At 40.6% G+C, this 27,568-nt stretch overlaps 1 protein-coding gene across 4 annotated transcripts in view; it reads right to left on the bottom strand.

Annotated features, from left to right (window-relative positions):
* Nucleotides 1-5,741: 5,741 nt before the first annotated feature.
* Nucleotides 5,742-27,568, bottom strand: part of LOC109916144 (ADP-ribosylation factor-binding protein GGA3-like) — a 29,566-nt gene continuing 7,739 nt past the window's right edge. For 2 of the 4 annotated variants that reach the window (XM_048609476.1, XM_048609479.1), the window contains 16 exons: nt 25,270-25,354; nt 24,826-24,901; nt 23,883-23,981; nt 21,157-21,280; nt 19,541-19,641; nt 15,761-15,841; nt 15,015-15,152; nt 14,775-14,856; nt 14,522-14,632; nt 13,683-13,805; nt 13,032-13,093; nt 12,327-12,454; nt 11,406-11,716; nt 10,517-10,686; nt 10,197-10,307; nt 5,742-8,501 (listed from right to left, as the gene is read on the bottom strand). In XM_048609476.1, coding sequence (XP_048465433.1) covers nt 8,391-8,501; nt 10,197-10,307; nt 10,517-10,686; nt 11,406-11,716; nt 12,327-12,454; nt 13,032-13,093; nt 13,683-13,805; nt 14,522-14,632; nt 14,775-14,856; nt 15,015-15,152; nt 15,761-15,841; nt 19,541-19,641; nt 21,157-21,280; nt 23,883-23,981; nt 24,826-24,901; nt 25,270-25,354 — 1,913 coding nt within the window. In that variant the 3' untranslated portion in view covers nt 5,742-8,390. Of the gene's footprint in view, nt 8,502-8,767; nt 9,228-10,196; nt 10,308-10,516; nt 10,687-11,405; nt 11,717-12,326; nt 12,455-13,031; nt 13,094-13,682; nt 13,806-14,521; nt 14,633-14,774; nt 14,857-15,014; nt 15,153-15,760; nt 15,842-19,540; nt 19,642-21,156; nt 21,281-23,882; nt 23,982-24,825; nt 24,902-25,269; nt 25,355-27,568 lie in introns of those variants that run through there. The other 2 variants (XM_048609477.1, XM_048609478.1) reach the window with 2 other exon arrangements.

Genomic DNA, 27,568 nt, shown 5'->3' with positions numbered 1-27,568 from the left:
ATCATGGCTGATCATCCAACTCAATAGCCCGTACCTGCTTTTCCTTTATATCCTTTGATTCCTTTAGCCAAGCGCTATATCCAACTTCTTCTTGAAATCATACAATGTTTTGACCTCAAGTTTCTAAAGTAAATTCCATAGGCTCACCATAGGCTCATAGGCTCTCTGGCTGAACATGCCAGTATGTAGCTGTTTCAGATTGATTGATTGATTTATTGTCATGTGTACTGAGGTACAGTGAAAAGCTTTGTTTAAGTACAGTACATGCATTTCATAGTAAGCAAGGATATACAGATCAAAGAGATTTAGACAGAGGCATACAGGTTACATTGCACAGGGCACGCGCTAGGCAAGATCAACATTAGCAAGAGCAGCATTATTTGAGGCTAGACAGTCAATTCATCTGTCTAATAACAGCTGGGAAGAAGCTGTTCCTGAACCTGCTGGTGCATATTCAGGCTTTTGTATCTTCTGCCTGACAGAAGAGATTGTAGGAGGTCATTACCAGGGTGCGAAGGGTCTTTGTAAATGGAGTCCATGAATGGAAGGTTAGATTCCATGATGGTTTGGGCAGTGCACACTACCTTCTGTAGTTTCTTACAGTCTTGTGCAGAGCAATTGCTGTACCAGGCTGTTATGCACCCAGACAGTATGCTTTCAATGATGCATCTGGAGAAGTTGGTGGGGGACCTTATGGACATGTCAAATTTCCTGAGCCACCTGAGGCAGAAGAAGCGTTGCTGTGCCTTCTTGACTGTCACATTTACATGGGAAGTCCAGGACAGGTTGTCAGTTATTGTCACTCTGAGGAACTTGACACTCTCCACCATCTCAACTTCAGTTCCATTGATGTAGATGGGGGCATGTTCTCCTCCTTTCTTTCTGAAGTCAATGATCATTTCTTTAGTTTTGCCGACATTGAGAAAGAAGTTGTTCTCACTGCACCACGTCACCAAGCCCTCTATCTCCCTTCTGTATTTTGACTCGTTGTTGTTAGATATCCATCCTACTACAGTGGTGTCATCAGTGAAATTGTAGATGGCATTCATTTGGAATTTGGCAACATAGTTGTGGGTGTACAGGGAGTACAGTAGGGGGCTGAGGACGGATCCTTCCGGGGCCCTAATGTTGAGTGTTATTGTGGGGAAGGTGCAGTCATCTATCATCATTGATTGTGGTCTGTGGGTTAGAAAGCTGAGGATCCAGTTGTAGAGGGAGGGGCCGAGACTAAGGTCACAGAGTTTTGAGATCAGTCTGGAGGGGATAATGGGATTGAAGGCGGAACAGTAGTCAATGAGCAGGAGTTTGACGTAGACGTCCTTGTTGTCCAAATGTTCCAGGGATGAGTGCAGGGCTAGAGATGTAGCATCTGCTGTGGACTTGTTACGTCGGTAAGTAAATTGTAGGGGATCGAGGCAGGCTGGGAGACTGGAGTTAATGTGGGCCATGACCAGCTTCTCGAAGCACTTCATGATTTTTGAGGTCAGAGCCACTGGGCGGTAGTCACTAAGATATATTGCATGTTCTTTCTTAGTTTCAGGGATGATGGTGGTCTTCTTGACTTTGGCTTATAGGAGGGCGAGGTTTCAAAAATGCTTTCCTCAGTATATGGTTAGTTCTGGTGCAGGTTCAGTTGTTGTCAGGACCCCTTGATATTGCTGTATACGACAGGCCGATGGATGATGTGAGCATTGAAGGTAGGCGCAAGGTAAGAAAGTGCTTAGAGACCACGTGAGCAACTCTGAGATGCAGTCTGGTCCACCCTGTGCCTGTTCCTGAGTGCACAGGGTCCCTGCTGCAACCTTCAACCCTAGTTGCCAGTGTGCCTTGCAATGAAAGTCTGTGCTTTTTAAGTGTCCTGCAAGTGGATCGGAGAGATGCCATGATGGGTTGTGAGGGGTTTAGAAAATGCCAGATGCTAATGTCTGTGCACGTGTTATGTGTATGGCTGGAGGCCAGTGGAGCGTGTCCTGTGATGTTGATACTGAGCAACATTGAGGCTCTTTGCAGCCAGTGGTGAGCTGAAGTCACCAGGGAACAGCTGTGATTTCCATGTCAAGATTTCTTTATGTCTGGAGTGTTCAGTAAGATAGGAAGCTGAATATTAATGAGGCAAGCTACGTCATTAATGAGGCATTTGACAAGCTACAATCTCCCTTAATTGGCAACTTATCTCTGCCCAGTGAGAAACTCACCTCACCACTTGGTAAAAGCATAAAAGTTGAAGCAAGATGTTCCTGCTGTTGAGATGGGCCTTGCTTGTCTTCTTATCCAATTCTGCCACAAATATCTTGCATTAGCCCATTTCACTTTAATCCCAGTAAAATTCCACCCCTGGACTTTCTAAATATCTCAAGCCCAACCGTCAAACTATATTGCTGAAAATTTGGACAATACTATATTGAATCTTTAAATTTTTATGGGTTTGTCTCATTTTATGAAATAGTGGAGTTGACCTTACTGTGGATGGACCATGCTGAATATTAGTGGCCCAATCAGCATATAAGGCATCCCCAGTAGTCAGAATGAACACACATCACTGGAGTCTGGATGCTTGGATCTGCAGATACTGGAGACTGTACAAGAGGGCAAAAAATTACAAAGCAAATTGAGGTGTTTAAAACATGCATTTTGCTGCTCTTAATAGACAGAAATACTAAAAGTCTTTGAGAAAAAGTATATAGAAGTAACTTTGTAAGAGTAGAGCATAAAACTGTCAATTCACATAAAGCGGATAATCTATAGCTCTGTTATAGAATACTGACTGAGTTCCAGAAACAGGAAGAGCATGTCACTTGCACAGCTTATTGGATGCAGTACAAAATCCCAAGGCATTTCACAGGAGTGTAATCTGAAAATCAACCAACAACAAAACTAAAAGGGAAAAGATGGTCAGGTGAATCTAATGCTTTTGTAACATCATGAAGGGAAAAAAAGGTGGAAAGGTTTAAGAAGGAAGTTCCAGTCCTTAATGTTTTCCCCCACTGTGACTTTATTTTGAAAATTGCCTTTACTCCTCAATGAGAGTGCAAGAGCAGAAGAAATAATAGGTAGCTGTGATGCCTGGGGGTGAGGCATGTAGGGAGTCAAAGTGTTTCACAGATTTCTGAAAAACTACCCTTTCACTGACATTTGTTGACACAGGAGTCAGGCCTTAAAGATTAGCAAATTAGGGTGTGCCCTACTGTAAAAGATCACAAGGATTTAAAAGGGCTCGTCACTGTTAATCCGTAGTCGTAGCTCCAGTAGAGCTTGCAAATCAATTCCGATTTACTACAGTTTGCAAAGGCTATACAGCTTAAGGCACAGATATCAGTGTGGTAGCAATAAAGAGGCCAAATGAAGGAGAGGCTTTTTTCTAAGGGTCTCAATTATAACACACTGTTACACATTCAGTGTAAAGCTATTCATTACAACAATTCACTCCACTCATCTGTGAGGGATCATAAACCTAATGCATTATAAAATCACATTTATTGTAAAACAACTGTAAACATTGCAACAGTTTAGCCGTTGCTAAATTTAACAACCAATTGTAGTAATCAATCATCAGAACAGAAACATGATGATTGTCACCCTCCCACACTTTATTAACATACAGGACTCAGGAAGGAGCATAGCACTCTGTTTCTGCACTTACTGATTTCAAGTAAATCCCTTACCTATTCCACTTAATTAGCATACAATCCAGTTCACAAATTGCAGTTCTTTGCAGACCATCACTGAAAGGAGCCTTTCAACAGACATTCTTCACAAAGAAGGTATAAAGATACAGGTTTGTCGTGGTTCATCACAAAGACCCTGTGCTCTGTAATCTGTTCCCAAGGTTGCAAACCAAGATAAGCATCGACTCGCTGAAAGATTCTCCTTTTTTGCTGTCTGAAACCTGCTGCTCTTCAAGTGCAAAAGAATTGTGTTTCACTTGGTTTTTGCAAACAGTACATTCCAAAGTTGTTGGTCTCCTTATTTAAGAAAATCCTTTGGAGGCAGTTCAGAGGTTTACCAGACTAATACCTGGAACAAGAGGTTTGCCTTATGAAGTTGGACAGGCTAGGCTTTTATCCGCTTTACTTTAGAAGAGTAAGAATCACCTCGATTGAAATATAAAATATCCCAAGGGGTCTTGACAAAGTAAACTTGGAGAGGTTGTTTCCTCTTACGGGAGAATCTAGAACTACGAATCTAACATGACCTGTCTCAAAATTGGTGTCACCCAACTAAAATAGAAATGAGAGTTTTTCTATAAGAGCATTAAGATTCTTTGGGACTCCTCCTGAAAAATGATGGAAGCCGTGGCTTTGAATATTTTTAAGGCAGGAATGCAGACTTGAGATTACAATCAGAAAGCCATGATTTTACTGAATGGCAGAATAGGCTAAAGATGCTGATAATGTTGCTCATAATTTTTATAGATATGTTTGTGTAAGAGCACTTCTGGATATAAAAAACTTTACATGGAATATAAACAGTAAGCGCTGGCGAAACTCAGCAGGTTTGGCAGCATTTGTGGGAAGAGTTACAGTTTTGAGTACAATATGACTCATCTTTGGAACTAATAAATGGGAAAGTGATGTATTTTATATTGTAGATAAGGCAGGAAGGAGCAAGTGGATCAGAGGGAAGGTTAGAGGGCAATGGAGATTGGAGATCACAGAACAAAAGGCAAAAGTAATACTACTGGTATTAAAGAGGCAGATCCAGGATTGGTGTTAATGTGAACTAAGAAAATGATACATGAGGACAGAGTTCACGATTTAAAATGATTTTAGTCACTGTTGAATCCAGAATCATAGAATCTCTACAGTGTGGAAGCAGCCTATTTGGCCCATCGAGTCCACACTGATCCTCTGGAGAGCATCCCACCCAGACCTACACTATCCCTGTCACCCTGCATTTCCCATGGCTAATCCACCTAGCCAACACATCCTTTGATACTACGGGCAATTTAGCATGGCCAACTGAGGAAACCAGAGCACCCAACAAAACCCACGCAGACACAGGGAGAATGTGCAAACTTTACACAGTCACCCGAGGGTGGAATCAAACTCAAGGAACGTGGCACTGTGAGCCAGCAGTGCTAACCACTGAACCATCATGCCAAAAGTCGGAATGAAAAATCAATCATTTGTCCATTCAGTCTGCAAGCATGATCACAACCTTCCAGTTGCTTGTCATGTTTATAAATCAGATTGCTCTTGTGCTCACATTTCTGTCTTGGGCTTGTTGCACCGTTCCAGTGAAGCCTTAGACACTTTACAGCTTTCTAGACTAAGAACTAAGTTCAGCTTCAGACTATGAACTCCGTCCTCCATTTTGTTACTCACAAAAGCGTCTCATTTTCTTCCAATGCAGCTGATTTATATTTTGTTTTTAAAACACTTGCTATTAATACCTACTTTGAACTTAACACATCTCTACAACCAATACCACTCCCTTTTGTTCTGTGACCTCTCATCTCCCACACCCGTACTGACCTGCTGAATTTCTCCAGCACTTTGTTTTTATTATCCCAGGTGGCACATCTGATATGCAATGTATATTGTGAATATCAAGATTATTGACATTTATTATTCCTTAGAGTGGAATATACTATATGAAAAAGTTGAATTCTGTTGCACTTTCTATGATATATTATTAAGTTCTAACTATTTCATCCTATTCAGGCTATATGCCTGACATGGGATATATATATATCAGGAGTGTTGCAGTTGTATTGAGGTACCTCAGAGCAGAACACTAAGTATGGAGAAAAGTTAAATTTTATTGCACTTCTTGTAACATTCACTTGGGAAAAAAAGGTTGGCCCAGGTTTCAGTGTGTGGGTTTGTTTGGGGAGAAATAGTGCCATAACGTCCTCTACCATCACTATTACAGGCAGACAAGTTTTAACGGATCATCTAAAAGATGCACCTCTGATAGTGTGTCAACTCAGATATAGGCTCAAATCTCAGGAGTAGGACTTGAGCCCACACTTTGAGTCAGAAGTGAGAATACTCCACGGAGGCAAGGCTGAGAAATACAATAAAGACGAGGACATTATTGTACTTGACAGCACTTTCCAGGCTCCAACCTTCTGAATATCAAATGGAGTGTATATACATTCACGTGATTTTACAGAATCTGGATTGTATTGTTGCTGAAAATGTCTCACAAACCTACACAGGTATAAAGCCTGAAAGTTACATTATTGCATTTTCTAAAATTGCAAAAATATATATGTACTTTGATTACATTTTCAAGGCTAGTTTTTTCTCCTTAAACATTTAAGACTTTGACAATATCCAAGAACATGTTTTCACTATAAACTGGTTCTTAGCTCAGAGGTGGCTATGCAAACTTTCCACATGGTATTTTCAACAGCATGAAGTCTCTTAAGCTTTGTTTTCTGACTACAACTGCCAATTGTCTGTGGACAGTTAGGCACTAGGAAGGGAGTTACTTTCTTCTGTACATTGTGTATTGCAAGTACAGAGAAAATTAAGCCACAAGTGTCCAAATAGACATCTATTCACTGCAGTTATAAAAAGCAGACAGGCACACAATTAAACCTCTAGGTGTCACTGTCACATGCTGAATTATCCTATTCACATAATGTGTTGCAAATACTGATTACATCACATTGGATAATTCACCGTTGGGACAAAAAGACAAATGACTCAAGGATGCAGAACAAATTTGAGGGGTTGTATGACCTGCTTTTGTTCCTATGAACCACTCTCCCCCCCAGCATTAGCTTCTTCTATCTCCGTACCAAAGTTGCAGACATGTGATGGATTACACATAAAGGATAGCAGACAAACTTCTGGCGACAATTACTGCCAAGGATCCAAGAGCCAAAGACCTTAGAACAGGAAATTAAGAAACTACATCCTCTTCACCTCCTGGGCAGTGGCTGTATTTCTGCTGAGAGGTCAATTCTACATCTCATGGGGTGCAAGTGATTGCAGTAAGTGGGTGTGGAGGGTGTTGCATGAGCAGTCCCATGTAACAGGATATCAAGCTAATTCATGGAAACAGAAGTTGCCAGTATTTTCTGCTGCCTTGATGTTCCATGTGTACACAGGTTACAGTCCCTCTTTCAAATCTTGAGGGCTGCTTTTGAATTTTTGGTACACTTTAGCCCCACGCTCCTAATCGTTGGTCACCACGGACAGAGGGGTTGTGCAGATCGCGGGACCCCTTCATGGGTCTGCTCTTGGGGCTGGCCAAACTATCATTGACAGGTCCAGGCAGTGGGCTGTGGAGAGGATTTTTAGACCTGAGTGACTACTGAGGTTACGTCCACGTCCATTTGTCCTTGGAGAGGGAGCATGCAGAGTCCTCTGGTGAGCTTGAGGCTTTCTGCAATTAGTGGGCATGATAGTGGTTTACTTCCACCCATAATTTAATTTTAATTTATATATTGCAAGTTTCATTTGACAATTTCATTTTTTATAACAGGGTCTAAAAGTCTAATTTTATTAGTTTAGTTTAATTGCTTTGAAAAGAGAATTCTGTGTGTTTTGTAAACTAGTGACATCTACTAATGGAACAGGAATTCTCCAGCACCTCAAATAATAACATCTGTGCAAATTTCTACAGCTTCCATTTTCCATTCAGTGGCTGTTGAATAACCTAGTACATAATCAAACAGAACAGCAACTCACTGCTGGTGTGGAAACCGTAGCTAATCTCCAGGGTTGAAATTCAGACCTAAGTATTGATGGTGTAGGGTGAAAACTTATGACATCAGGTTGTGCACTCAGCAGATATCCACTTGAAACAAGGGTTAATATCAGGGTCCCCTCCATATATAATGAATAAATGGCACTTGGTGTGCCGTTTAACCACACAGATCAAAAAGATACAACTGAAGTTGGGAGTAGGAGAACATTCCCAGTTGTTGACGTTGGATGTCAAGTCTATCTCTGTGGAAGGAAAGCATTCCTTTGATGTGATGCTGGGATGCTTACCATAATTGTTCGGGTCAATGTGCCCCCTGCTAGCTGATGCTGAATGTATGATGTAACTGTGGATGGGAAAAACAATTGTAATTTGATGTTGGAGCAGGTATTAAATTCCTGCCTGTACAGAATGGGTATTAATTTCTACGATTCTGCATCTGCTCCATTCTCCAATTCTACAGAAAAGTGAACAAGGACCAACCTGGCAAAAAAAAGGTCCTTCCAACCCCACCGTGTGTCTGGATATGCCTAAAGTTGCAACATTTCCTTGCAAACATATAATCATTCCAACAATTGTCAATCACTCTCAGAGTGGAATCCAATATAATTCCAGGGAATTCTGTGGCAATTTTGATATGAAAACAGTGATGAGCCTTCATAGTTATAGTGGTGTCCCCAGGACCTGTGTCCTTCCCTGGTTATCCTTCACCCTGATACATTCACTCCTCAAAGATTGCCCCAGATTTCCACGGCTGGGAACTCTGTGACCTCCCCGACTTTTGTGAAGAGCTGTTCAGCCAAAGTATAGAGTAGTTTGTAACGCAAGCGAACCCGTTCCTGAAAATAGACACAAAACAAAAAAAATCTATAAATAACCACAATTCATACAGTGCAGTTGCCAACTCTTCAGTATTATTTTGGAGTCTCCCAAAATGAAATAATCTCAAGCAGAGAGCTGCAAGAAAATTTCAAGGAGAATGAGAATCATAGAATCGCACTATATAGAGGAGGCCCTTTGGCCCATCAAGTCTGTAACACTAAAGATCACAATCTACAATAATCCCACTTTATAGAATCACAGAATTAGACAGAAGCATGGCGCATTTTTCTTTGAATGCTTTTGTTTAATAGTTATAAAAATATTGGAAATTGTGGAAAAATTTATTGACTGACAGTGCATCTTCTAAATAACCAACTGGCTTCGGGAAAGCGGAGCCTTGTGAGGATGAACAATTGGGGCTGGGAGGTGGTGGATCACAAAGATGGGCTGTTCAGTAGCCAACGCTGGGAGTATGGAATCAGTTGAAAGTCATTTGACAAAACCTTCCAATAATATGTTCTCCCTGAATTAACAAGCCCAATAGTATGCCGACCCTTCATCCTTACACTGATGTCAGCCACCAGCCTACAAATTGCTTGTAACAAAACTGACTCTGTTCCATCAAAATGTTCTGAAGAAGTGTCTCTGGACCTGAAATGTTAACTCTGCTTTCTCTCCACAGACGCTGCCAGACCTGCTGAGTTTCTCCAGCAATTTGTTTTTTGTTCGCCAAAACAAACAACCTTCAAGTAGGCAAAGCACAAATTAACATAAAAAAACATAAGCAGGAATAAACCATGTGACCCCTTAAGCCCTGCACCTTAATTCAATACAATTACTGCCGTCTTCTACCTCAACCCCACATTCGCATCTGCTCCCAAAACTCTCAATTCCCCAAAACACCAAAACTTTGCCTATCTCAGACTTGACTATATTCAACACTTTATGGCAGAAAATTCCAAAGATTACAATCCCTTTAAATGAAGAAGATTCTCCTCAACTCAGTCTGAAATGATCAACCCTCATAATGAGCCTATGCCCATGTTCTAGATTCCCCAGATAGGGGAAACAATCTCTCAGTGACTCCTGTCAAGCTCCTTTAAAATTTACAGTATTTCAACACTCAATCTTCTAAACTGCAGAGAAATTGGCCCAATTTTACTCAGCCTCACAGCAATCTAGTGAATCTTTGCTGTGCCGCTGTGAATTGAAGATTAAATGCCTGGGCACCATTTTGTAGGAGAAAGACAATCATAGCAGCAAACAATTATCAGAAATGAACAGTAAAAGACTGATGACCAAGCTTTCAATCAGGGAGGGGAAAGTCCATTCATTTTCCAACGGTGGAGTACTCACTGAGCAGTTACGATCTGAAAAGCACTGGGTATGTGGTCGAGGCAGATTCGATCAATGCTTTCAAAAAGGAAATACCTTAATTTCAAAGAAAATGTTTTCAGGCCTACTAATTTCCCATTGCAGAAAGCCAGCTCAGACACAGCTGGCTGTAAGGCCTCCTCCTCCGCTGTAATCATTTTATTATTCTAACATGGTGTTTAACAAGGTCAAACATACCGATGACAAACAGTCAGGTACCCAGCACTGTGTGAGGTCCAGTGTATGGTGACCAATTATTGGGAGGTGATGAAATGAAATTTTCCAGAATACAATCAGAACGGATTTACTGAAAGCAAAATGTCCATCAAATTCCTTACCTTCTGGGGGTTAGCAAGGAGCATAACTTGAGAGATGACAGGAGGTGAGAGGATAGGATTGAATGCAGGGAGCTCTGTGCCAGAGGCAGGTTGCAGCTTCACCTTCATCACCTGCAATCACAAATACTCAAAGCAATGACTTGATGACCAAAATACCTCAAAACAACACCTTGGGAGATCACACTACATTATATATAAAGAGTAGATTTCCCTCCGGCGCAAGGCACAAATGAAGCACTCGTCAATAATGGTATAAAGTTAAATTTATATACATGAAGCACAAATACACACATCCGCAAGAAGCAGCCTTACAGCCTTACCTTCGGCACTGCAGCTTGGAATGTAATATTCTTTATGGGCGTTGGCGCGGAGTTCAGCAATGTGATGACAACAACCAAAAGATCAGGCCTCCCCACAGGAAGGGCTTTGGCAAAGTGGAATAGGACTCGGAAACCATCTCTGTCAAAGACTGTGATGGGTGGAACACTACCTGCGGGTTTAATGAAGGTAGGAAATGATGTTGGTTTCGCTGCTGAGAGTTAGACAACTGGGACCCTGCCTTCCTCTTTTGTCTGATCTCACCAGGACTGCAATATTGGGCCTAAAACTGGTCTTAGCACCTGTTGACTGGAAGGGGAGGATAGAATATCTCAGCTTGGTCTACCCCCCTGTAAGTGATTTCCGAAGCCCGACCTTATGTAGCTGCTGGGGACCAAAGCGCTAGAATTCTATCCCAAGCTTCTCCACTTCTTTCTTCCTTTAAGACATTAGAGTGAACTAGGGGAACAGAGTTTAAAAATATGAGTTGAAAAATAAGATTAAGCTTCTATGAAGAACCATGGGGATAATTACGATGTTAAAAAGTACCACATATATGCTAGTTATGATTGTTTCAGTTATTAAAGATTGATTGCAAAGAAAAACACAGACAAGGGACACTCTTTGACCCATCTGGCTGATTCACAGATACTCAAACGGACTGTCTCTAACTCCCACTTCCCTTCCTTAGCCCTTTCCAATTACTGATCCTTGTGAATGTTAAAAACTGTTTGCTGACTATAGGTCCAAACGTACACTAAGAAAACTGCCTGTCCCCAGTGAAATATTGAACTCTATCTAATCCCCATGTGGCTAAACTCAGGATGGAAATCCCACTTGATTAATGACTTCAAATGACCCATGTTCTTCCCCTTGCTCTGTTACACCTACTTGTTTTAATGTTCTCCAAAGGCACAAAGACATTCTTCAAGGACAGTTCATCTGAGCCAGCTTCCTGGGGTCTGGCAGGTGATGGGATCTGTGGAGTGGGTGAGCCGGACACAGTGCAGAGTGGTTGGGAGGGGGAGTCCTGGCAGAGTTCTGCTGTTCCAGAAGATGGCATTGTCCATTGAGGGAGAAGACCTGTTGTTGTGAATTGAGCTGAAGTTGCAGGTGAGCTGGAATCCTTGGCTGCAGCCAGCTGCTGGGTCAGGGACTGGTTCTGAAGCTCATTCAATGTGGGTTTCACTTGTGGCTGGTCCCTGGTCAGAGATCAAATAGAATTTTGAAAGTGGGATGAAATCTCTTAGATGGTTTTTGGTGTCCTGCTTCCTGAAAGGATCTTTGATTTTGCAAGGAGTCTCAAGACTCCCTTCATAAATCAATAAGAGTAGTGAGCAAACACAGCACAGTCGGAGGGAGCACTGAGGGAGCATAGCATTTTTAGGGGTAGTATTGAGTGAGCACAGCAATGGAGGGGCCGTACTGTGGGAGTCCAGCAATGTTGGAGCAATACAGGGTGAGCACAGCACTGTCAGGGCAACACTGAAGGAGCATGGCAGTCTCAGAGGGTCAGTACTGAGGGAGTGTAGCATAGTAACTGGGGCATTACTGAGGGAGTGCAGTACTGTAACTAGGCCATTACTAAGGGAGTGCAGCATGGTAACTGGGGCATTACTGAGAGAGTGCAGTACTGTAACTGGGGCATTACTGAGGGAGTGCAGCATTGAAACTGGGGCATTACTGACAGAATGCAGTACTGTAACTAGGGCATTACTGAGGGAGTGCAGTACTGTAACTGGGGCATTACTGTTTCTCCAGCATTTTCTGTTTTCATTTCAGAGGGACCAGGAAATGGATGTGGTTTCTCACCATCGAATAGTTGACACTCGGGACCCAAGACTTTGTTCCATCACTGTCTTCCCCAGCAGGTCCAGGCCAGCCAGGCCTCTGCTGCCATTGGTTGTGGGGTTTGGTACAGTTTCAGATGTAGTCACTTCCTGCAACATTAGAGACACATCAGGACACTGAGAGGAGGAGTTATTCTTGCGGCGAAGACACATAAAAGTTTTATATGCAATGAAAACCAGGTTGAAGGAGCATCTGGATGGGCTTCCTGAATCTTATGGTGTGAAATGCAAACCTGACACACACCCATTCACTCAACACATCAATAAACACACTCACTCACTCAGTATACAAATGCAAAGTGTATCTGCAGGAGAACCTATACTGCAGTTGGGCCAGAAGCTCTGGGTTTTGAGTACCATGCCAGGACTTTTTGGTCAGGGAAAGTGCATTCATAAGGTGGCCAAATAGGGTGACTGTCAGCCTGTAAATCCTTTCAGTGTGCCTGACAACAGGCAGTGGAATAGGAGAGTTTTCCAGTCAGCCACCCTGCAGAAAACAAATGCAAACAATTGCTATACTTTGCCCATAAACATGGGCAATTCAATATAACTCCTTAACCCAACCCAGGAAAATGAGGACAGGAGAAAAGACAAACAAACATTCAGTCATGGGGCAGCCCATGCATCTGAAGACGAGGGAAGACACCCAACTCTCTGTATTGCTTACCTCAGATGTGTTCCTATTCATGGATCCCTGCACTTGCTGAATCAGTGGAGGATCATTCAAGCCTGGAAAGTAATATATCATTGTGTCACCATAGAGAAACTAGTGGTCTGCCCCATATCAGACAGTGATCTCTCTGGGCATCAATCCATCATTTGATCTATGATCATCTGAACTTGATGATCAGTGAAGGCATCATCAAACAATTTCAATCCACATTTTAGATCAATCAAGGATCTCCTCATGTAGTCAAATGGAAAGAGGAGAAAACAATCAATGATTCCAAAGCTTGGGTGAGAAAGGTTGATCGTCCCAAACTCTGAACATCAACTCTTTTGCTTCCCAATTACACATCAATATCCATCTGACTGTGTCTTTGGTCCAAAGTCTAATCTGAAAGGTGACACTTCTGAAAGTGCAACACTGTCTCTGTATTGCTTTGGGAGTGTAAGTTTGGATTATGAAGTGGAGCTGAACTCAGTACCTTCCAATTCAAAGGCAAGAAAGATGCAACTGAGGCAAGCAAGTTTGACCAAACAAGAACAGAGAAAGGACATAGTCAAGGGGTGAAACTTTGCAAAGTGCACTGCAGACCGAGGCAGTTCTGTGACTGAGTGCTATTTTAATTTGTTAAAAAGGAGGAATACCACACACCCAAAGACATTAGCTCTTCATCAAGCCAGGAGGGCAGTTGCTTCTTGGAGTCCAGATTTGAGATGGTAGCAGAACTCGTAAAGTCAGATTCCAAATCAGTTAAATCTGCCAGCATGGTATCAGCTTCAAAAATGAAAGGACAGAGTTAAGTTCCTGATTCGGAAAAAGAAATTCAATTTACAATTCAGGCACTGAGCACATGCACTCTCACTATTCTATGCTCAGCATCCCATACTGTTCACTTGGAATTGTCTGCCCTCCCACCCAGTCAAATAGCTTGTATTCTGACTCTAGCTCACTTCTTGCCCCCAGCATTGGCACTCTGATCTCTGACTCCAACATTCCATGCTTGCACTCTGACACTAACCCCTCCTTGCAAGTTCAATATCAAGTTCAATAACTTTAGACCTCAACCAATACTCTACTTGGAGTTCTAGCACCACTAATATTGTGATACAAAAATATTACAAAGAATGGGTTTTTACTCTCTGAATTTCAAGAAAATATATCCATTTTATCTTCGATATTCTGCAACCATTTGAACTGCAGCTATTTAAGAAGACAGCACTTTACCACCTTCTACAGGACAATGAAGGATGGGCTAGAAATCACAGTTTAGCCAGTGTCTTACATAAGCCATGAATAAATAATTTTAAGAAAACATCTGGAACATTTTCCCTATTCTGATGAAAGATCATTGACCTGAAAGGTTAACTTAATTTCCTTCTCCACAGATGTTGCCTGGCCTGCTAAGTGTTACCATTTTCTGCTTCCATTCTAAAAATTCTTCATCAGAAAACACACAAAATAAACCTTGTTGAGCAGGTACCTAGAATTACCTGTGGAAGCTGATTCTTTTGAGGGTATTTTGTCCTCTTCACGTCCCTCCACTATCTTCTTATACAAGTTGACCACAAGGGTGAGTGAATCATTGGCTTGTAGAATTTCCACTAAACATTGGAAAAGGGATCAATATTACTAAGACATCTAATCTCGCATTTGGCTGGAAGCAGTCTCACTCAACTTTCAAACACCAGAACAATCCCCAATAAATGAAACACTCCTCCAAAATCCATCAAACAGCAAACATACCCAGAGCTTCATCGTTATCTATGGTGTCACTTGCAAGTCGAAATAGTGTCGGCCGCAGTTTCTCACAGCGCTGATACAAGCCCTGTACACAAAACAGGAGAGAAGACATTGAGACAACATAAACCCACAGTGAAAATAACAACGTCAGACTGTTAAAAACAACAAAAAGTATGATACTCAAAAGTAATTTAAAGGCTAGAATCTAGTCAAGTGGATTCTGTGGTTTGTATAAAATGTCACCTTTAGTATTTCCATCTGGTCTTTGGGTAAACGATCTCCCTGGTACAGGCTCAGCATCTCGTTCAGCAGCTTTGTATTGTTTTGCACTTCCTCAATGGCATGTATCCTTTTGGTGATTTTCTCAGTCTTCTCTTGGTCCTGCAAACAACTTCAGTTTGAGAATTTACTGGGTAACTAGAAACCATAATTATATTAACTACCTTTGTTTTCTTTTGAGAATGTTAAGCTGTGGATTTGGAGGGTAGATAATGATGCATGACAGAAATTTTCATGAGCATGACTAGACGTAGAGTGTTGGTTGGCTGTTTACCTGTGGACACCTTCACAAAACACACGCTTTCCACTGAGTACTGGAATTCTCGGTCAATTTCATGCCTGAACACAACTGGCACTTTCGCAGCACTCCTCAGCCAGGTTCATCCCCCAGCAAGCTTACTGCCCCAGTTAATGCAAGGTTTTCCACTGAACCAAAACCCATTACCTTTTACCTCTTAATACGTGCCAAAGGAAAGGCCTATTAAAACTTCCAGTCGAATTGCTGAGTTATTCAGATTTATTTGACTGAAAGACCTATCCCAGGTCTTTTGCCTTGCCTCCTTACTCTTGGATTAAGTGGTTCAATGGAAATACATTATTAGGTCAGGAGGTCAATGATCAATTGACCAGAGTTCTGATTTACTGAAGTTGGAAGGATAGGTTAGCTTTAGGGTTAAGGATACTTTGCCAGATATTGTAAATGAACTCACCTCTTTGATGACATTCTTGATGAGTCTGTTGGCAGCCTGCAAATCCTCTGGATTGTTACTTTTGAGAAGTCTTGCAAGGAGCTGTGGGGATAAAATTTTACAAAAAAGATTCACTTTTCCCACTTTGTTTGAGTTAATTTATCACCTGAATGGTTAAAGGTGAGACTCTCCAATCCTTTACATTACATTTTATAATCACACCACATCTGCAATAAGTTTTTTTTTATTTGGAGAACATCTAAAAGAGTTTTAAGAAGCCATTTTCCATTAATTTACTCAAAGTTTACTGACACTCCACCACTTTGTTGGTGGGTATTGAGATGGAGATAAGAAAATAATGACCACCTTTATATTTCCGCTTCTTTAATCCCAAAGGTCAATATGAAACCTCAGCCCTTCAGTCCTGGTCCACCATTTAATAAGATCATGACTGACCTAGGTGTTCCAAATTGCAGGTCTATCTATCTACCTCCATCTTAAAATTATTCAATAACCTGGTGCACTGCCTTTTAACAGAGAGTTACATTAGCTTTTTAATCACTTGCTGTATTTACATTCTCACTAGTTGTGACTCATACACTAGAACACCTAGATTCCTCTTAACTTCAGAATTCTGCAGCTGTTCTCTGTTTAAATGATCGTGTGTGTTTTCATTCTTCCTGCCAAAGTGAACTTAATATTTTCCCACATTATATTCCATCTGCCAGATTTTTGCCCACTTAACATTTCTATAATCAGTTTGCATTTTTGCTTTGCCATTTTCACACATACCTATCTCTGTGTCATCTGCAAACTTAACCACCATACCTTCAGTTTTCCCATCTAAGTTATTGATATAAATTCTAACAGTTAAAGGCCCAGCGTAGACCCCTGTGCGATCCAATTTACTGCATTTCTGCCAATCTGAAAAAGACCCATTTATACACGGTGTTTTCTCACAACCAACTAATCTTATATCCACGATTGTACATTACCCCCTTCTCCCATGGCCTCCAACACATAGATCACAATCAGCTGGTTGATCATGGAGTCTCTGACAGTCAATTTCACTACCCACCCGTGTTCCCTTGCTGTGTGCATCTGACAGTTGATTTCAATGCCCACCCACATTCCTTCACAATGTGTTTCTCTGACAGTCGATCTCAATGCTTGCCTACGTTCCTTCACTGTATGTGTCTAAGTCAAACTCTCCGTCCATAAGCATTTCCTCATTTGACAGTCGTACTCACCGCCTACCCACATTCCCACACCACCTGCATTCATCGACTGCCATGCCACTGGATGACCTTTGCTTCTTAACGTCACGCTGGGAGAAAAAAATGCATGCTCTAAAACAGCTTTTGCCAGCTTGTTGCATCATGTTTCAGTTTGGTCCAGATAGAATATCAATGCAGAGTAAAGTAAGTTGTGTGATGGCAATGCAAAGAAATGAAGAAGTAATATACCAGGAACTGTTGTGGGAAGCCAGTACATAACAGTACTGGAAACACAGGAGACTATTTACCCCATTATGTCCATGAGGTCTCTCTGCATCTCTTTTATAGTAGCTCAGCTAATCCCACTCATCTAACTCTTGTCTGTAGACCCGCAGCTTTTTTTCTGACAGCTGCTTATCAAAAAGGTCCATGCAGAATGAAGAAAAATTACGGGGAGCACTGCCACATGGCAATCCAGAATCCGGATAAGCAAGCCAATTAGAAATGCTTCTTATTGCAGTTTGATGAATCCATCAATATATGCATAGTTTTTAAGGACATAACCACTAAAGAGGATCTTCTCACTCCTTTTCCCCTTGAAGAAACAGCAAGGGGTGAGGACATCTGCAACTAATGCAACTGATACGTACTTCAGAAAAACACTCTAATCAAGAAATGATTTCCATCACAACCGATGAATGATGCAACAGACATACTTAGCACAAATGTGGGCTTTGATGCATTTTGCAGAAATGATCCTGATTTCCCACTTTTGTCAATTACCACTCTGCAATTCACGAGCAAAGTTATGAACATTTATCATGTAATGAAAGTTGTTGTTAAGATTATAAACATGATTCAAGCTGCAGCCCTTCAACACTGAGATAGTAAGAACTGCAGATGCTGGAGTCAGAGATAACAAAGGGTGGAGCTGGAGGAACACATCAGGCCAGGCAGCATCACAGGAACAGGAAAGCTGACGTTTCAGGTCTGAAGAAGGGTCCCAACCCAAAACGTCAGCTCTCCTGTTCCTCTGATGTTGCCTGGCCTGCTGTGTTCCTCCAGCTCCTTACTTTGTTAGCGCTTCAACACTGCTCATCTAAATCATTATGTGACAAACTCAATGCTGCCTATGGTGAACTTTTCCTCCATGCTGATGTGAGGTGTTTAAGTTGAGGGAATATCCTCCAAATAATTTTGGGTCTAATGCCTGAAATTGGCACTTTCCTTAAATAGAGGAATGAAGTGTATAGTGAGCTGGCAGAAAATGCTTGGTTGTTTGACTTTATGCTCCTTAACGGATATCACATCAAAACTGAGCGAGTTGAATTGTGAATTACAGGGAAAGGACAGAGACTTGATACATATGATTAATGCTATGGAAGCGTTCAAATTGAAACGGGGAATGTCATCCTCCCAATTAAATAATAAAACACTACAACACTTCCTGAATCTGGAGAATATACAAGCAAAATCAAAGACAAGAAACATAGTTCCACCCAGGAAATATCTGTGCACAGCTAAAGAAGATAGCAGAGGAATTCAACAGGCCTTTTCAGGAATTAGATGTAATGGAATAAATTGTTTTTTTGTCTCAAATTCATTTCTTCAAGTAGACATTGGTGAATTGGATACCAAATTCAATCCGATGTTTGATTTACAAAGCAGTGAAGTAGATATGGAGATAGTTACTATGCAAAATTACATTCAGCTTAAAGTCAGATCAGGAGAAGTTGATTCTGGGGACTCGTATACAAAGAAAAATACCCACTCCTCTCATGCTGTGCATTTAAAGTGAAAGCTTACTTTGACTCCACATACCTCTTTGAGACAATATTCCCACAAATGAAAATAATCAAGTTCTAATATCACATCCACCTCACAGACACTCATTTGATTGACTGTGTATGATTTACAAACTCAAACTACAACCCACATTCAAGGCTCTGGCAGAAAGTGTGCAATCCAAATGTCACCCTGAGGCTTAGCGAACAGAGGACAAAATGAATAGTTATATATTTGGTTTTAGATTTATATAACACTAAAAATAAACTGTTTACTCTGTATTTTCTTTAGGGTAGATCCTGAGTTGCATTTAAATTCAAGACATGGTCTTGTGCTTCAAGAGGTTTGAAACCACCATCCCACACTATAACTTTCTACTTCATACAATAGCCTATTATGTGGCACCTCATCAAGTGCCTTCTGGTAATCCAAGTACGGTACCTCAGCAGACTCGCTTTTATCCATTCAGTTTGTTAATCCTTCAAAGAACTCCACTAAATTGATTTAATATTGATTTTCCTTCCACAAAACCAAGCTACATCCAACTGGAGTTTTTCTAAGTGCTCAATTATAACCTCCTTAATGATCAATTGTAATACAATCCCCACGACAGACATCAGGCTAAGTGGCTTATATTTTCCTGTTTTTTGCCTCCTTGTCTTGAATAGAGGAGTTATATTTGCTACTTTCCAGTCTAATGAGACCTTTGGAAAATTAACACTAATGCATCTACTATTCATTAGCCTCCTCTTTTAAAAAGGTTTGAAATGTGTGTACTATAGATGAGATTTTTTTAAACCTTCGATTTCTCTTCGTCATCAAAAAGTGAGCTCTCCATTCTCGGAGAAGGTGGTGGAAAAGGTTTCACATTTGGTAATTTAGGATCCTTCTTTATGACACCTGAAGAATAAGAGAAAACAAATTCAAGGAAGGGAAACAAAATGTTTATAATAGAGTAGCAGTAATAGTGATATTATTGTACAAGTTCAGCTTTCCACCATGTTAGAAAATAGAGGCTGTGTAAAATGGATAATACTTAACACCTGTGACGCTTCCTTCAAATTGTTTTGTTCTCGCTCAGGAAAATTATACCTTGATTGTGAAAGGAGAGTGAACAAGTGGGTACAGGCTATGATAAGGGAGCCAGTAAATGGGTGTGAAAAGGAATTCAATGGTTGTACAGAGAAAGGAAAATTGAGTAAGGAATGTGGGAGGAACCAGTCATTTTTTAAAAAAATGTTCATGGGATGGCCATGTCCAAATGCCTCTGATCTTGAGTTGCTTGCCCAGGCCATTCGAAAAGGATCTTAAGAGCCAAATGTAGGCCAGACCACGCAAGGAAAGTGATCTTCCTTCTCTAAACAACATCAGTGAACCAGGTAGATTTTTACGACAATCACCATTACTGAAAGCAGCCTTATATTTTAGATTTATAGACTGAAATTTAACCCTACCACCTTCCATGGCGGTATCTGTATCAACGTGTTCAGGACATTACCCTGACCATGTGGCTTACTAATCCAGTAACATTACAAATGCACTCTGAATGAATGTAAAAACAAGGCCATATCTGCACTCTCAGACATAAAGATTTTGTAGCATTATTTAGAAGAAGTGCAGGAGAGCTCTCCCTGGTATCCAGGCTAATATTTATTTCAGTCACTGCCATTAAAAGAACCATATCGTCATTATAATGCTGTTGGTGTGACCTTACTGTGTGCAAATTAGCTGTTACGCTTCTACATTCTACACAGTGTTTATTGTGTTCAGTTCTGGTCACCTCATTATAGGAAGGATGTGGACGCTTTAGAGAGGGTGCAGAGGAGATTTACCAGGATGCTGCCTGGATTGGAGGGCATGTCTTATGAGGAAAGGTTGAGGGAGCTAGGGATTTTTTCATTGGAGCGAAGAAGGATGAGAGGTGACCTGATAGAGGTGTACAAGATGATGAGAGGCATAGATAGAGTGGATAGCCAGAGACTTTTCCCCAGGGCGAAAATTACTATTACGAGGGAGCATAATTTTAGGGTGATTGGAGGAGGGTATAGGGGAGATTTCAGAGGTAGGTTCTTTACACAGAGAGGGGTGGGCGTGTGGAATGCACTACCGGCAGTGGTAGTGGAGTCAGATACTTTAGAGACTTTTAAGCAACTCTTGGATAGGCACGTGGATGATAGTATAATGTAGGGTATGCAGGGCAGTTTGATCTTAGTAGCATAATAGGTCGGCACAACATCGTGGGCCGAAGGGCCTGTACTGTTCTATGTTCTATATTCTATTACAACAGTGACTACACTTCAAAAATTCTTCCTTGATTAAAAGTCATGTGGGACATTCTAAAGTTATGAAAGACACTGTAGAAATACATTTTTTTTAATTCCATGCTTTGCACTGAGTCAGTCACATATTACACACCTTGCTTCTTCAGCATCTGGTAGGCATCTCTGATTTTTATTTCGCTTGGCAGCCACAATGTCCAACTGTACAACATTTCTATTATCTTGGCCTTCACTTTTTCAGAGGACCACGTGCCCAAGTACTGCAGGGAGAAAACAGCAAAGATCTAACTGTAGTCTGGCCTCATTCTTTCTGCAAACACTGTTGTGCTATATTTTCTTTCAATAGAAACACGCACCTGGTTTCGTCAAAAAATGTAATGTATCAGAATACAGTTTAGGAAGTTTAATTTCATGGTTCATGTTTTAGTAATATAACTTTTAGGTCAGGGTTTGAAGTGTTAAATGTACAGGAAGTGGGAACAAAAAGGAAATGCTGGAAATACTCAGCAGGTCTGGCAACATCAACAGTAAGAGAACATAATTAATGTTTCAATAAGAATTCTTCAGAATTAAAGGAAGTTGTATGACTCTGTAAGTCAGAAATATGATGGGTTTTATGTCTGAAATGATGGTAAGGGAAAAAAGAATGAGAAAGAAAGTCTGGATATAATGGTGAGTGGAAATTTAATGACAAAGATGTTATGGAACAAAAGACATTGGCTGTAGTAGAGTCAAAACATTTGTCCAGAGTGAGTGTAAATGCCAGAATAATGAACAACAAACATGTGAAAAATGAGATTCAACTGGCACAGCAAAAAAAACCCAGAGTGGATATTGCTCACAGTCTGAAGTTGCTGAACTCTGTGTTGAATCCAGAAGACTGTAAAATACCTAATCAGAAGACAACGTGATGCTGCATGAGCTCAAGTTGATCTTCCCCGGAACGCTGCAGCAAGTTCAGTATAGAAGTGTGTGCTGGAGAGTGAGGTAGTGTATTAAAATTGCAGATGACTTAAAGTTTGAGCTAGAATTAGCTTTATTGTAATGTACTCAAATCAGTACAGTGGTAAAGTTTACAAGTCCCAACTTACTGTGCCATCTTAGGTACAAAGGTACCTAGGGACAGATTCTTAAGTACAAATTCTTAGTGGAAGAAAAATTAGAAAAATAAAGAAATAAAAAGTCCAGCATTACAGATCATTGGAATTGATTAGAAAAATAAAGAAATTTTAAGTTAAAAATAACAGTCCTTTCCGCCAAGTCCACGCCGGCACCTAGCCTCTAGTCTGCACTGGGCCTTGACGACAGACCGCACTGGGTTCATCTTGAGGCTCTTAAGGCTGAGAGACCGCTTCTGGAAACATCTCAATGTTGAAGGTCCATGCTAAACATTGGGCTGAAGGACCACAGTGTTGGGCCACCTAGAGACTGCCATGCCAGGCCGAGAGATTGCCACACTGGGCCCGCACTGTGGCCGGGAGTCCAAGTGGGGTCATACTTGCAGGGTAAATGGAGGTATCTGAAACCAGTCACCCAGACTGCCTCTGGTGTCCACAGTCAGACCGCAGTGTGAGTAATGAATACAAAGCACTAACTTGAATGCATAACTGCACTGCTGCTCCACTTGGAAGGGTGCTTAAGACCTTGGACAGTGAGAGGGGAAGTTGGCAGGGGGTAGGTAAAAGGACAGTTGTTACATCTCCTGCAATTGAGTAGGAAAATGCGATGGGAAGGTGACAAGGTGTTGATGGTTATTGAAGAGTCGATTAGGGTGTCACAGAGCAAACAGTCCCTTCAGAATGTTAATGAGACAAGAGAGAAACGTGTTTGGTGGCAACATCCTGCTGGAGATGGTAGAAATGGTGGAGGATGATATGTTGAACTCGAGGGCTGGTAGGGTGGAAAATGAGGAGAAGGAGAACCTCATCACACTTTTGAGATGGAAACAAGTTTGGATTTGAGAAACTGTCGACGCCCCTTAAATAATTAACATTCAAAGGATGGTTTACTTTTTCTAAAAGGGATTAAGGTCAGAGATGAGAAACGATAAACTACAGGTAGTCCTTGCTCTTGGCTTTGCAATGGAAATAAGGAATCTGGCAAGACTGCAACAGGTCCTATTAGAGGCAAAAACTAATCACATAATTCCTCAAGTCAAAAACAGGTTGATAAGAAAATGGTAAACAAAGGAACTTCTCAAACTATTAATATACTTTCCAGATCAAAAGGACAGATCCTTGTGATCATAACACCATGAATGGAAAGAGTGGTCAGAGAATACAGTTTTACAGACTTTACAGGATTTCTTCCAGTTGAGAGAATCCGTTTTGGGGACAAACATTTCAGCAAAGAATGTATTTGGCAACTTCTGCGGTGGTTAGAGATGCAAGGATCAGACCCTATCTTGAGTATGCGTACAGATCTAGAAACAGTGCCGCAGGAATAATACAAACGGCCTTTAAAAAAGGCAGCATGAATTCACCAGAATTATAAGAGATGGAAAGGGATAAGATGCACGGATAGGTAGATAGATGGGCATGTATTCTTATGGTGTCCAAAATATTAAACTGTAATAAAATCAAGATATTTCAGGTGATTAGAGGTTTCAACAGAATTGATAGAATCAACTATTCCTCTGATAGGGTGGGTGTGAAGTTCTGAATAAGAGAGGGTACAAATTTACAAAATTGAGGTACAATGTTCAGGTGTCATAGTAGGTATTATTTCTTCACATAAAACATAATGGAAACCTAGAACTCTCACTAAACTAAAAACAACAGTTAAGAATTCAATGTAGCATTATTGTTAATTATCACCAAGACTCTAAAAGACAATATTGATCTGGAAAAAATTGTACAATACCTTTGGTGATAAGACTTTAATTAGATCATTTAAAAATCGATATTTTCCAGCTTCATTCTGAAAGCGTTTGCCGCAGTTATTCATACAGGTCTCCAATACCTGTGGAAAGAAAAATCCAGGTCATTAAACACTGTACACAAACACTAAACCGAAACCAAATACAGTCACACTCGACACACACACACACACACACACACACACACACACACATCAAACCATAATCACCAGTTACAACATATGATCTGTGTTCAATCTTTGGAACATCATCTCTACAAAAAGAATGAAACTGTTTAGTAAGCAAGAGGTTTATCGAAAAGACTCTCTGAGAGGATAATAGGAACGGTCAGAGTTGATTTATTCAAGGTTACATCTTTTTGAGAAAATAATATTTTGGATGCAACATGAGAGTTATTTGAGACATTACGTGTGTTGAGTGTAGCATGGCTTATAAGGAACAGGCAAGTCAGAACCTACTATTCCCAAAGCTCACTACTATTGAGGTTTTTTTTTAACCTCATGCTTGGGTTTGGTATAGGTTAACTGTTAGAGAACAATTGCTATAAGTTTTGATCCCACCACACATGGTAAATGATGAAATAGATGTACTTGGACCCTTTTCATCTAACAATTCCTCTGTTCCAATGCCATAATTTTGCATTGAGAAGAGGTGATCAGTGGATGTAGATGGAATTTTTCTGTTTCTGTCCTATGCTGTCCCTTCCTAGAGGGTGTTTAATGAAATATCTAGTGAGTTCTTTACACTATACCTAAACCTGTGGTGTATCTGCCCTGCGAGTTTATGATGACATAGTGCTGAGAAATCTTTAATTTAAATCTGAACCATGGTATACCTGCTTTATGAGACTTCAAGTTATTATGCTACTGGTAATTAAAAGATTTTGAGTAAAGTTACATGTTAACGGCAATCAATGAACAACCTTACCGTTAGCGCATATAGTGCCTCCCTTTCTTGTGGTGATTGGATTTTGTGACCCAAAAGGCGAGTTGCAATCTGTGGGCTGAAGACAGAGGAATTTATAGTTCAAGTGTCATTCATGTTTTCTCCCTTTTCATTTAATACCTTTTTGTGGAGTGCCTTCAAAAAGAGGTCATCCTAGCATCAGGACATCACTCAAATTGTCATCTTTTTACATCAATCCTGATGCACATATCATAGAATGATAATGCACAGGAGGCAGCCTCTCATAGCTATTTCAGCTCTCTAAAAAGAGGTAACCAATTAGTCCCACTGTTTCTGCATAACCCTGCAGATTTTTCAGTGATCTTGGAACAGGATGATAGTGGTGTAAAATGACATGTCTGTCTCACAGAATGGTATAATCTCTCCTTATACTGATATCACTTTGATGACCACACTTCCTCTTACCCTTCCAGTTCCAGATTGACCTGATCGCAGAATCCTTTGATGTATTCCCATTTCTCTTCTGAGTTTAGTGGGTTTGTCGCTTTATCTTTAAAAGAAACACACAGGCATTAGATCTAACAATGTGGTGCTGAGCTAAGCTCCAGGCAACAACTCTTCTCATTGTCCCATGATATGGCTTATCTTTTGGGTCTTTCCAGCAAATGGTTTTTGCTTCAGATCAGGTGCATCTGTAGGACTTTGTTTTCTAGCATTACAGGTCAGGGCTGGCTCTGGGTTTGGGTTCCCAGCCCTCCGTGATTGTCCGAGAATCTTCAGGAATTAAAGTATTTTCCAGATGCTGTTGTAATTAAGCCGGGGAAAGTGGGACAGGAAAGTGGTATTTTTTATATTTAAAAGCCACCCAGAAGAGTTACGGAATGCAAAATGTCAAGGGGTTTAGATGTGTAAATCATTGATAAAAATAAATACACTGACCTGACATTCCAGATGACCTCACATTTTCAGTTGTAAAAAATACTCATTTCAACCACCTCCCTGCCTTTACAGATGCAAAATTCTACACTCCCATTAGTAATTAGCCTCAATTTTTCACTTCAGAATGCATGTTTTACATACCTAATACTGAAAATCAGTACATGGGATCAAGTACGAGATGCAGGCAGTATTGTAAAAATGACGCATAGGAGTTTAAGGCAGCTAACACAGAGCAGACTCGGCATAGTTAATGACAAACCAAAATGGGCCTTCTAGCCAAAAGAATGAAGTACGAAGCAACTTTCAAGCTAAGTTTCATAACACTTGCCAGTCATTGAATAACTGTACTATAATGAGAGAATTTGGTATTAGTGAAAAACTGGTGTAAGATTGGAAGGAAGAGGAATCCACCAAGGAAAAGGTGGGCAAGAACAAATGTACAATCAGATCCAGCCAGTCACTGGTCTGATTTAAGAAGTATGGAATGGATCCTCGAGGATCACTGGAATGATTACATACATACCAACATACAAACGGAGCAGGAGAAAGCCATTTGGTCCTCCAGTCTGCTCTGCCATTCAATAAGATGTTTGATTTGACTGAAACCTCAACTCCACATTGCCCATTTCCATGTTACCAAAAATCTATCTACCTTTGTCTTAAAAAATAGTTGAAGTCTCTGCTTCCACCAGCTTTTGAGGATGAGTTCCAAAGACTCTCAATCCTCACAGGAAACAATTCTCATCTCTGTTCTAAATGGGCAACTCCTTACTTTTAAGCAGTGACCCATTAGTTCGAGATGTTCCAAAAAGAGGAAATCCTGTCCACACCAAACCTCTCAAACTGACTCAGGATCTCATATGCTTCAGTCAAGTCACCTTTTAATCTTCTAAACTTCAATGGATGCAAACCTAGATTTTCCAATTTTTGCTCATAAGACAACCTGCCCATCAGTCTGGTAAATTTTCTTGGAACTGTTTCCAAAGCGTTTACATCCTTCTTTAAATAAGGAGATCAAGACTATTGCTAAGGACCAGACCAGACTAGACACCCTCAAAATAGTTTAAAGAATTAGCCTAAGCCCTAACTTTTTCTTATTTTAAAAGGCACATGTAACATGCTGTGTTCCAGATGTAATTCGATTGGTCAAACTACTCGACATTAAGCAAAACTCCATTTATTTAAACACTACAGTTAAAATATAAAATAAAGAATTTTGAATAACAATTCTATTGGAAAACCTAACAGAATAATACATACAGTAACTATTACTAATTAACTGTTCCAATATACTAAAATCCCAAAAAAAAACCCTTGGCAAAAAGGCAACTTCAAAAAAATGGATTTGTCTCACAGGTAACCCAGCAGCAGAAAAAAACCCAGCTTCTAGCTGTAATCAACAGAGGAAAAAAATAGCTTCTACTTCTTCAAAACTCCAGCTGCTTCTGCATTGTTGAGTCTCCAACAGCGACTGCTTACAGCTAAACCTATAAACTAATAAAACTAGAAAGCCTAGTCTGCAGCCCCACCCATCTCTGCTTCTATTGTTCCAACTTAAACAAAAGCCCAAGGACTCACAAGCTGTCTACTTTACTAGTAGACAGGTTGGCAAGTCAGTCTTAAAACCTCTCTTTAAAAAAAATTAGGACAAAATAACCCCTTAAAGCCATGGCATCATCACACTATATACTCCAGACGTGGTTTTAACGTTGCCCTGTATAACTGAAGCAAACATCATTCCCAGAAATGCAATATGTATAAGAGATAGTAGGAACTGCAGATGCTGGAGAATCTGAGATAACAAGGTGTGGAGCTGGATGAACAC

This window comes from Rhincodon typus, chromosome 21, assembly GCF_021869965.1.
Source record: "Rhincodon typus isolate 14 chromosome 21, sRhiTyp1.1, whole genome shotgun sequence".
NCBI lineage: Eukaryota > Metazoa > Chordata > Chondrichthyes > Orectolobiformes > Rhincodontidae > Rhincodon > Rhincodon typus.
Note: the sequence above shows the minus strand (reverse complement) of the source record. Positions and strands in the feature narration are given on the sequence as shown.